The sequence below is a fragment of the Bombyx mori genome, chromosome 21 (assembly GCF_030269925.1).
Source record: "Bombyx mori chromosome 21, ASM3026992v2".
Lineage (NCBI taxonomy): Eukaryota > Metazoa > Arthropoda > Insecta > Lepidoptera > Bombycidae > Bombyx > Bombyx mori.
The window spans coordinates 7,350,215-7,363,226 of NC_085127.1; the positions used below are offsets into that span (position 1 = coordinate 7,350,215).

The 13,012-nt window shown below is 36.7% G+C and overlaps 1 protein-coding gene across 1 annotated transcript in view; it reads left to right on the forward strand.

Moving 5' to 3' along the window:
* The window catches only part of LOC101740831 (uncharacterized), a 260,848-nt gene that overhangs the window by 215,945 nt on the left and 31,891 nt on the right, over nucleotides 1-13,012 (forward strand). The window contains exon 3 of the mRNA XM_021350224.3: nucleotides 2,211-2,312. Coding sequence (XP_021205899.1) covers nucleotides 2,211-2,312 — 102 coding nt within the window. The remainder of the gene's footprint in view (nucleotides 1-2,210; nucleotides 2,313-13,012) is intronic.

The window sequence follows — 13,012 nt, forward strand, 5'->3', positions numbered from 1 at the left end:
TTTATTGCTGCATTCGACATCTTAGATATTTGTTGTGACTACATAATTGCTTAGCGCGTATTATACAAGAATGTAGCCTAACAATATTAATAAGTTTAAACCGCTCATCTACACAACAAAGGCTAAAGTATTCCCTGTGTACGTCAAAATTATATTTATCCCTACCTTATCGACGTTAATTTGAGTCCAAAATAGTTAGTTGTTCAATATGAACGGTACCATCATCGTCGTCTGCATAACTCAATATCACAAACTATGCGTCCTTTCAACTATGACGCTCGTCGCCCTAACGATGCACGATATTACCTCGTCTTATTCTGACTGAGAAGCAAAGAATTTTTGATCATATCAAACCATCCATACAAAATATACCGACTTACTTCTCTTCGCATTAGGGCCAATAACATTTATAAACATTTATCTGAAACTAAAAAGTAGTGAATAAGAAACTTAAAAAAACTAACGTTCACAATATTGATGATATTTATTTTCATCTTATATTAGTAAGCGTACATTTTTGTTTTTAAATAAAATTTACAAATTTGTAGTGTATAAAAGCTTAAATTGCAAAACGAACTAATAATAAATATCATAATTTTTTTACTCTTGATATTGATCAGGATATTAGAGCAAAATTAAAAAATTACTTATATTATCATTGGATCCGGGTAAATATTCAAGTTAATTGGACGCTTCCCGCCACTTCCCGCTATACGCACGCCGGCGAAAATGAGGTTCAAAGATTTCGTTAAATGCATCATGTAACATTCAAACACATACATGCATACCAAGCTAGTAAAAGCGTGTTAAGTATTTCTTAAAAAAAAACACGGGTATTCCTTAGGTGAATTTTCAGAAAAACATATTGGTGTTCCAGGCTCTATTGAGATACTATTAACTTGAATTACGTATCTCAAAATTAGTAGTGGAATACACAATTTTCATGATCTCTAGCACTGTATAGTACTATAATATATAATTATCATTAAACTTAATCTAATCCAAAACTAATAAAATTACCAAATTGAAAATTAACTGCAAAACAAAAATAAGTTTGTCGCCAAGAAAATGCCCCTGAGCTGCCGAATCTCAACTATGTTTCGCAACGTTGTTATTAATGGAACAATTCCATTTCGGCGTGGGGGCAAAACAAAAAGATAATTACCCCCAATTAATTTAGACTCCTTGCAAATGAGGGTACCATTCCCTTCATGCCTGTACGCTTTTATTGGTTCCCTCCCAATGTTTAGTTTGTCCGATTTCTTTGTTTTTAGTTTCGAATTTCAATTGCATTATTCAAAACGAGTTCGAACTTCAATTTTTATGGTTAAATCAAAAAGTTTTTATATTGAGTTTAATATGTACAGCCCAGCTCTCCTCTGCAGCGAAGTAGTAATATGGTCTAGCTTGAAGGCTGAGGCAACCGTTGTACAATAGAAGCAGTGGCGGATTTACCCTAAGGCCTGGTAGGTCCGGGCTTAGGGCGGCCAGATTTAGGGGCGGCCGCAATCGTATCAAAAAACTTCTTATAACGTATGGCGGGCGGATTGCACTGCGTGGTCCAATCTATACGGCATAAAACTATTTTTTTTTTTCTAAATTCCTAAATCTATTTAGATAAAAGTTGGCAATAAAGTAATTTCATTGTGTAATCTATATGGTGGATGCTGAGAAAGGGGTGGCTCATGGCTTGGAGCCTAGGGCGGCCGAGACTGCAAATCCGCCACTGAATTGAAGTAAGACTTAGAACACAATTCTCAAGGTCGGCAGCGCCATTTGCTTTGTTGATATCTTTAAGCTCCAGTAACCATCAAACACCAGGCGAGCTCGTTCACCAGTCGAAGTAATTAGATCATATATCTAAAAAATGAACATCATGATGGTAACTTAATTTTATTTTATGATTTACACGCTTCGTACAACGTACACAACGTTAACTTTTTTTATAGGTTTGCATAATTTTACATTTCTGCGTATTAAAATTCCGTAAGAAACATTCTATTCGAATGTGAATTCCGTGATGTCTCGATATTGATAATAAACACCGCCGTCGTCATCTCGCGATCTAGAGCCAAAAATAATTTGAGGGGCTTAAAATTATTGTGTGCTTATTTTGAACTTCGAAATAAGATTAATTCCGCGGAATGCACGTATTAAATTTGTGGAGCTCTGTTTTATATCGACACTAAATTTGAAAACATTTGTTTCAGGCGGCTCTGTGCGCTGACTACAGCGTTCCCGTGGACTGTGTCAGTGCAGGTCCACTCCAAGCACCACGTCCCAGTTCCTTCCACGAGATATCTGCGCCAAAAGTAAGTGTTTTTTAATACGGCAATATGATCCTAATGTACAACAACATAAACAGGCTATTTAAACCTAAGAAGACTCGCTGAATTTCAGGCCGCTTTCTATAGTATTTTTGGAACGAAGTTCCTTATGGGACGATGCGGAGGGGTACCCTAACCGGGAAAAACGTCCGTAACGTAAGATTTTTTCTATTTAGTTTGTTATCAACAGATGTCGCTGCACGTAAATTCAACAATTCCTGAATCGCGGTGACGAGATGTTACACAGTTGATATACGTTCTCATATTTCTCTTGCTAAATCATACTTGCTTGGCGTGGGGGATACCGTGAACATGCAGGCGGTTCCCCCAGGGCGAGGCTGCTCCATTGCACTGCCGAGTGGTTGATCCTTGCGATTATTTTTATTTTTGTCAATAAAAAATTGTATACCCGAATAATTATTTTCTTTATACCTCGAATAGAACTTAAAATTAATGTTTTTATAATAAGGAACTTCGTTCTTATCCGGTGTCCCACGACACCACACATCTTTTTTTTTTATGTTCGTTCGATACGATATTTTTACTAGCTCTACTAGCAGCAGACGCACATACTAGCCGAGGGCGCATGCTGGCAGACCCGATAGAAAACCTGGTGCTGAGCTGTTTTCGGATAGTTTTAGGACTATTTCGAATAATCATTTGTGGTAACAACTGATTTTCATGTCAATGTCCGAAGTTTTCATGATTTAAAAGAGCAATATCATCAGCAAGCTAAAACCTTATAGCTGCTTGTTGAATTGTCTACATATTCTGGGACAGTCATTATTCAATGCAATTGAGTAACCAATTAACAACTAGTGAGCCATGAACTCTTCTGCTGGTAGAGGACTATAAAAATACAAATGAAAAAAACGAGATTCAAAAAAGCTTATGACCATAAACTGTGATCTTAGAACTCATGTTTCAAGATCGGCGGCGGCATTAACGTAGTTGGTGTCTATGCTCTCCGGTAACCGTTTAACACCAGGTGAGCCGTGAACTCGTCCACCCGTCTTAGCAATAAAAAACCTATAACAATATAATACTAGTGAAGTGACGAGATAGCTCTCTTGATTCACTGATTAGAATAGTCTCGTAATATAAATCGTACATTACGAGTAATATTAAGATCGAGTACTACTTATTCATTCAGTTGTTGAGACAAGACAATTTTTTTCTTTATCTTCATACAGAATGTTTTTCGATACATGTCTTTTTAATAAACAAAAATATAGTTATACGTGAAAATAACGCACTTGTTTGAGTCAGTCGCACGAGATATTTATATAAATAACACAAAAACATCTCGTGCAAGGTGATTTCAAAATTATTTCAAATAATTCGGGCGGCACTCATACTATAGTGAGTCATTTCGGATAAGACAAGACAACATGTTTTGCAATTCGTTACACATTTAGATACTGTTTGTAATATTGTGGACTCAATTTATGGTTCATTTAATTTTTATTAAATCGTGTTTTTATTGACTTTGTTTACTTTTGATCTTTATCTGTACTATATAGGTATTATTACGTTATAAATACGAACGTTTGGATGTGTGTTACTCAATATAAATAATTATAGATTGGATACACAGGATACTTCAATGATAGTATTATAAATGACATGGAAAACACCGGGTCTTCGTAATTGCTATGATAAATACGACAGTGAGTTTTCTATTTCGTGATTTGACACTCCAAAGAATCTTCAAATAACTAGGAGCTTGTAGAACATAGAGGGGTACAAGCAAATATATTGAATAAAAAATTTGATACTAGTGAAACCTCGGCATGCAAGCATATAGTTTAAGCTTAAGTTTTTTGAGAGGAAGTATTACTGATGGCCTTTCTAGGTTCACTAGTACAAGTGGGCGAGCACGGTCTCAGCCAGGAGGGATGGGATTTACTCGGCGGAATTCGATGACCAACAATATACAATGTAACATAAATTTTTTTTATTACCCTTGTAGACAGATGAGCATACGGCCCACCTGATGGTGAGTGGTTACCGTCGCCCATGGACTTCAGCAATGCCAGGGGCAGAGCCAAGTCGCTGCCTACCGATAGGCTGCCTACCGATCAATATAAAAAATCGGAAGGAAACAAGTAAATATTTGTTATATCAAGTAATTAGGTAAAATGACGTTTGTTGAGGTTTGGTCCATCATTTAATTTTGTTTTAACGAATTAAAAAAAAATAGTTTTATTCACCTCAACATTACAAACTCATCTTGTTATAGCGAACAACTTTTACTAATAAATGTTAACAATTTTTTATCAAATTACTTTACGTATTTCCTATTTAAAATTCGATGTTGGGAACAGTACGCAGTTGTGACAGGCTTGAAGCGAAGCAATTTTAATTTATTCCCATATCCAGATAGACTGATCCATCCGAAATGTAATAAAATATTTAAAAACAATTAGGTAGGTAACAATTTTTCTCAAACCTGTCGAGACTGATTCACGTACTATGGGATTAAGGGTCATATTGGTGGGAACGTTATATAAAGGTTTTGGGTTAACAAAATTCGTTAATTAGAGGTATTTATATCTTTTTTTTTTTATAGTTAATATTCGTTGTAAAAAGGTTGTTCGCAAGAAATCTTCGCAATGCAAAAGTATATTTTACATTGACTCTTAAGAGGATAATTCAAGGACTTAAAAAATAATTTGTTAAATAGAGGACGTCGTTATATTGAGGTTCGTTATATTAAGGTTGCACTGTAATTATACGCATTAGAAGTACGATCAATACAAGAGAGAGACGGCGCAATAGTACATAGTTGCCAGAAGTTTAAATTGTTTTTCATACAATTAGTCAGAGCGGAACGCGTGACCAAGTTTCACTAGTATAAAAAAACGAGCCACATAAATTGGTCGCAAGATAACACTTTCACCTGTGTTATAGAACTGGAAATATATACGGTACAAGAACATGTACATACAACGCGACCTCGAAAAGTAAATGTATTTTACAAATTGGCTGAATGTAACTCTGAGTCTTCATCAACTTTAACTAAAGAAGCAATCATATAATAATAGTTATCTTAATAAATGTTATAGTTATTATACTGCAGAACTAGATTTATTATTCCTGAAATAACTGGACAAGCTCACGGCCTACCTAGTGTTAAGTGGTGAGCGGAACCTTTAGACGACAATAATGTAAATGCCGTCACTTTCTTTTAAACATGAGTTATAAGACTCCGTTTTACAGTACAACATCTGCTCTAACTCTTCAAACCAAAATGCATTAGTGCTTCACGGAGAAAATATCGCCCTACCTACTACTGGATCATGAGCTAGTATTTCGAAGTGTTGAGAATCAGATACACGTCGTCGATTAAGTCGTCGTGGCCTAATGCCGAGTTTACATTACGAAATTAGTGTCATGCATGTTGAGCTCAGTTTCACGAAAGTAGTTTCGATATATGCGAAAGTAATTTCGTTAAAAAATTAGTGTCGCGAAATCAACAGTATCGCAGTAACCATGGCGCCTTCAGCATCAAAGCAATAATTTGCTATATTCAATGTAACTAAAGAAATGCTTATATACCTATAAACTTAAAAAAAGACTATCAAGAAAAAAAAAAGTTGGTAGATTCGAGGATGGTCAACAAGAAGGCATTTAGGTGCAATGAAGTTAGTCTCTGAATTAGCAGATGAAGATCCTGAGAGTTATAAAAACTATTTTCGAATGAGTGAAGATAATTTTGATTTTTTACTATAGGTGTTTCGGGACCCTTGTCATTGATATTCATTAATAAGATCTATATTTTTTTCTGTACTCCATCATTGGTTTGCCATTTTCAACGCTTGAAGCGCGTCCGAACTAACAATACACACGTCCGCACAGCGCAGGCCCTTTCGCGACATTAGTTTCACGTCGCGTTTACACTATGAAATAAGTTGCATGACACTAATTTCACCAAAAAATTGCGCAGGGCACGAAACTAATTTACATGCATGAAATTAATGCATGCATTACGAAAGTATTAAATTACACGTGAAACTGTTGGTAAAACTAATGTCACGAAATTAATTTCACGCCACTAATTTCGTAATGTAAATTCGGCTTAACGGATAAGACGTCCGGTCTATTCGTGTTGAGCGATGCACCGGTGTACGAATCTCAGGCGGCAGGTAATAAAAATGAAACCCGCAAAATTATAATTTGCGTAATTACTGGTGGTAGGGCCTCTTGTGAGTCCGCGCGGGTGGGTACCACCACCCTGCCTATTTCTGCCGTGAAGCAGTAATGTGTTTCGGTTTGAAAGGTGGGGCAGCCGTTGTAACTATACTTTGAGACCTTAGAACTTATATCTCAAGGTGGGTGGCGCATTTACGTTGTGGATGTCTATGGGCTCCAGTAACCACTTAACACCAGGTGGGCTGTGAGCTCGTCCACCCATCTAAGCAATAAAAAATATAAAAACACGTTGACAAGTAACTACAGTATAAGTCGTGCACATGAAGCTAAATAGACCTAAACTTCTTATGTTGCAATAGATTATAATACTATATATGGTAATATTTTTGTACACATAATTAAAACTACTTTTACGGATTAATCTCTTAGAGCCATATTCAAATACCAACGAGTAACAACAGCTTAGTCGTCTGTGCATACGAAAACAATAAAGCATTTAAAACGTTGGAAATACATAATAACCAAAAAAGTCGAGGTCAAACCGTAAAGTAGCTTTTTTATTTTATGTTTTATTGCTTAGATGGGTCGACGAGCTCACAGCCCACCTGATGTTAAGTGGTTACTGGAGCCCATAGACATCTACGACGTAAATGCGCCACCCACCTTGAGATATAAGTTCTAAGGTCTCAAATATATCTAAAAATATAGCTTTAATAATAATATCATAATTTTTATCTTAGCTAGGCGACTGCTATTACGGTCAAGAATAATTTGCAATTAGAGAGTGCAGCATGACTCAGTAGCGCAATATATTTCTTTTATCTTACGATATGATACGTACAGTGTACACCTACACTCGACTATAAATATCAAAAGAAATGAATTGACTCCAAGATGACCTTTCAAGAACGTAGTGCTGTGAAAGAATGAGTCATTAAGTCATTCAACTCTCTGATCGTATCTGTACAACGAACTCGGTCACTCTTTGATACAGTCAATGTATCCTTTTTAAGTTTTGTGAGTCAACGGTTTTACTTAAAGCATCAGGAATGCTTATTTAAGTAACGACTTAAGTATTCGTGTCGTTTCGAAATTGACGTTAACGATAAATTGAATCAAGTATTCGTTTATAGAATTTAATTAAATGAAGTATTTTAGTTTACAAGACGGACTCGATGGTACAGGAGTTAGTGCCCCTAACTATTGCGCCGAGGGCTAAACATTCGTATGATGAACAGGTTTGTTTGTCTTTGTCTGGATGTTTATTATCTATATATGTATATATTTAACCGTATATAATATATATATATGGAAATAAAAAATGCTTTAAAATAAATTATCCAGTGATTTAGCCGTGTGATTTCTTTTTCTTGTTCTTATACCATATGTGAGATCGACTCAGCATTAAATTTTTTCTATTCAAGCCTATCAGATATAATCTTTGCACTCACATCCTTCTCTCCGATTTCCTCGTTCATACAGTCCTTTGATAATCATCTCTTCGCATAACATGCCGATACCACGATAATATTTCACACTTATTTTTTGTCACCGTTCGTTTATTCAAATTATTGGAACACAATGAGCACTAGCGGATACCAGAGCACATAGACATCACAGAATGCATACAAAATACATCTAATATGTAGGTATAACCAACTTAAGACATGTGGTCAAAATGTCAACTGGCTTGTAATATATCGGGATGATTGCGAAAATGGGCACAGCGGTGATATACCTAGTCAGGTCATAAATTCTGTCACATGTTTAATGTAAAATAATTGAAACAAGTTTATTCATTATGTAACCATTCATATGCCAAAATGAACTTAACAAAACATAGATTCTTATGACACTAAAGTTTATTCAAAATGACCTCCGTGATTTTGAATACAGGCCTTCAATCTGCGCGACCAGTCGTCTATCGCAGCACGAACGAGGTCCATGTCAATATCGGCGGCTGCCTTAATCAAGGATGTCTTGAGTGACTCCAAATTGGGATGAGGCTTTGAGCACGCCTTTTCCTCCAAGTGTTGCCATATCTTGTAATCTAACGGATTCAAATCTGGACTGGAGGAGGGCCAGTCTTCGTGCCGGACGAAGTCGATTTCACGCGCCGCCAGCCAGTCTTGTGTGCTCTTCGCTCTATGAGCTGGCGCCGAATCTTGTTGGAATACCCAGTGCCTGTTATTGAACATGGTATGAGAAACAGGTTCCACAAGGTTCGTCAGGACTGTATTTTGATACACAACTGCATTCGTTTTTACGCCTTTCTCACAAAAATGTACCTCTGTTAAGCCCCAATAAGAAACTCCCAACCATACCATGAGCGAGGATGGAAAATGACCTCGTTGGACACGCGGAATACGGTTGCTCGCTTCTTTACTACTGTGTGCGTACACCTTATCATTTTGTTTGTTGTAGCTCTCTTCTACGGTAAAAATTTTTTCATCCGAAAAAAGAATTTCCCGATATTTTTTTCCCGCGTACCGCTACAACAAAGCGCGGCATCTCTTCAGTCTCAGGTCCATTAGACGAGCATTCAAACGATGTCCTGTTTTTCTTCGATATGCCCGAAGCCCTAAGTCTTCATTTAACACCCTTTTCACCGTGGCTCTGCTTAACCCCATCTGAAGGGCCAACAGTTTCTGCTTACGTTTGGGATTTCTTTGAATTCGCGCCTTCACAGCTTTTATCACTGCTGGAGTCCTAACAGACCGAGGGCGACCACTTCTTGACCTGTCATCTACACTAGAGTCTTCATTGTATCGTTTGATGGTACGATGAACGAATCTTTTGGTTATATTAAAAATTTTCAGTATGTTAAAAATTTGAATTGGCGCGTAACCGCAACGATGCAACGCAATAACTGCAACACGGTCTTCTTTAAGCGTCCACTCCATATTTAAAAATGAGTAAAATTCTAAAAGTATACATTTTTATTTTCATGAACAATTCGAAATTCGAATTCAATAAACTTTTTTGTGGCCAGCATTCTAAAAGAAAAGTTTTTACTGTGTGACAATATTTATGACCTGACTAGTTATGTATATGTAAGTTCTAATACGCCCTGCCGTTAGTACTTAGTTGCCCATTTGCTTCGATTTCTATTGCACCATGACAATCGAAGGGATTGATGATTGAAGAGGGAGTAGGAACCGTAGTGCACAAGATATTTGACAGGTGTATGAATATCGCTTACGACATTTTCAAGACAAGCTTTTATTTAAGTATACAATTTGCGAACAAGAACATTCGGACCGACTCCACTGAGTTTCTCGCCGGATCTTCTCAGTGGGTCGCGTTTCTGATCCGTTGGTAGATTCTACGAAGCACTGCTCTTGCTAGGGCTAGTGTTAGCTACGCCCCCAGGCTAGAGCCCCGAGAGCTCACCTAGTCGTTAGGTTACGCTGGCTAGCCTCTCAAGACTACCAGCATATGCAGAAAAAAAAAGGACCGTCGGTCATATCGTCCGTACGATGGAAGGTCTTCCCTTTGTCGTTAAACCTTCCAAAGTACCTAGTAATTCGTCAATAAGTGACGTGTTAGGTTACTGAGTTAGTGACGTGAAGTTGCCTATGTCTGTTATCACAGTCGTATTAATATAATTATGTAATTTATTTATTTATTACTTAGATGGGTGGACGAGCTCACAGCCACCTTGAGATATAAGTTCTAAGGTCTCAGTATAGTTACAATGGCTGCCCCACCCTTAAAACCGAAATGCATTACTACTTCACGGCAGAAATAGGCAGGATGGTGGTACCTACCCGCGCGGACTCACAAGAGGTCCTACCATCAGTAATTACGCAAATTATAATTTTGCGGGTTTGATTTTTATTACACGATGCTATTCCTTCACCGTGGTTGTCAATTGTGAACATTTGTAGAGTACGTATTTCATTAGAAAAATTGGTACCCGCCTGAGATTCGAACACCGGTGCATCGCTCAACACGAATGCACCGGACGTCTTGTCTTTTAGACCACGGCGACTTCACTGCTTGTTAATTGCATTAATTGCATGAGCCATAACTGTGTTGTTGGCTTGACCTTTGAACGCAGTTTCCTAACACGAAATCTGTATATTTTAGTCTTGAGCGTCCCAATATATTATTAAGACCTGTTTACAACATCATTGTTTGAAATTCTAATCTGCACTAAGAAACGATTAGACAATACTAATTACACAATTTTAATACGCAGTTACGAATACAATGCAGAATAATTAATTCTCAGATATCCATGTCCAATCGTTGAGTCACTTCATACTGACCATGTAATCGGTCAATCATAATTATCTGTGTATAGAATATTAATTAAACAATAAGAACCATTCATAATTACATCGGTAACTTTGATGCGTTCAATAAGTCATGCATATAAATCATCGCTGATTTAAAAGAAGTGATTGATACAGAGAGTGAGTCAGAATATGAGTCAATTAGCTTTGCTCCTAATGGTTAAGTAACACATCATGTTCAGTGTGAATGTAACTGGCTTTGGGGGTGTGTCATTGTTTAGACTCGTAACGGATTTCCTAACAATGATTCGTGTGCCTCGTGCGCGTTAAGAAATACTAGAAAGGCTTGTGTGAATCTCGCTTTGGGATTTTTTAAAACTGGTCTTAACGTTCTTAACCATTTATTCGTATTCATGAGCTAACATTTCTCAGACTCGTTATCAAGGTTTCTGTTTAAAGCGCATTTTAATTGCGCGTTATAGAATTTAATTACATCATCTGTTAATTTAATGTGAACTTAATAATTTAGATGCTATTGTCCTATTTGGATCAGCGACTCGAAAGGTATTGCTTCTGACACGAGAAATTTTCATTCGTCCCAGCTCTCTGCAATGCCTGTGATTAGGCGGTATCTCCGCTCGATTGATCGGGCTTTTGCTGTTCTAACGAGACAGACTCTCTTCATGGCATGATAATCTTCAATTCTTTCTAGGTTGCCAAGCTAACTTAATCGAAAAGCTTTTGTAATACCAATTATATTCGGCCTTAAAAAAAGCTTCTCGATCTTCCATTTTTAAACGACTGTCTAATAGTAAGCTCAATAATTTAGTGACTTCGATATAAATTTCGATAACACTTAACACAGTGTAGGCCGTGGGCTCGTTCACTTAAGTATTTTAAAAACTCCTAAGTTTAAGCAATCGTATCGACTCTAACAATCAAATCTGAGTTTCCTGTACACCTTTGTTATTCATATTATATTGCATATATGTACAAAAAACTCTATAAAAAGATTCATTACGCAGAAATAGGTGTTTTGTATGTTAGTTGCGTCCGAAAATGGTATTGAATGCGTCACAAAAGCTTCCATCGTACGCGTGACGTCATACCATGGACATAATACCTTTAATAAATCTGTTACAAGAAGGAAATATGTAGTTTCGAATTGTTTATTGTCATAGGAAACAATTATTGTTTCTTTCAAGTTTATCATTTTAGATTTCTGATTAAATATAATATTTTTAATGTATAACTATCCACTGAGTCTCTTGCCGAATCTTCTCGCGATTCAATCCGGTAGTAGATTCTACGAAGCACTGCTTTTGCTAGGGCTAGTGTTAGCAAATTCTATCAAGTTGACCCCGTGAGCTCAACTACCCGTCTTCGAGTATCTGGAATAGCCCCTTAGGTTGCCAGCGAATAGGTAGGAAAAATGTTTAACTTGGTTTTGATAGAGCGTGCTGTCGCCATGAGCGCGTGGGTAGGCACAAACGTCCTGTCCATTTTTACTCTACTTATTAGTTTCTGTTGGAAGCGTAACTAATCCGCCGCAATACAATTAAGACTTTGCTGCCATGCCTCATGGTGCTTGTCGTATGTTTTGTTGGCCCAACAACGGTTATGATAAATAAAAAAAACCGACAAAAACCTTTTTATGAATAGACTCGAATTAGAAACGTATTTTGTTAATATGGCCAAAAAATTTTCAGTTAATTGAGTAATTTACATTATTTGGTTCCACGATTAATATTATTCGTCCATGTGTAATAACTACAAGAGACGCACGTACAGAATTATCGGCGCCATGGCTCGATTGTTGTATTGAAAACTTGTAATGACGTAATTTCCAACTTGTGAGTAAGTTGGGATATCCTATAGCACACGAATTCTTCTGATCTGACGTCACCTTTGACGGATCTGCATATTTTTTGGTTGGGCTTTCGTAGAAGTAATATAATGTCTCTAAAAAAAAATACAACCCACTTTTCATGCCTGTATGAATCGTTGATTATTTTTAGAATTTGCTTGATATAATTCAGCTGTTTAATGGACAATAGTTGAATATGTCAATCGTTAAGATCGATTTTTCAGATTTCGATTTATTTTAAAGTATCACTATTTAGGATATTTAATAATAATGAATGTTAATGAAAAATATCTGTACTATATCCGAAGCTATGTATATGGCCCGCATAACAATGTTTATTTTAAGAGATCAGCCTTATTCCACTTTCGGGATGTTCCAGGATAACTCCGTTTAACAATTGTAAATCGAAAAGAATGAAAAAT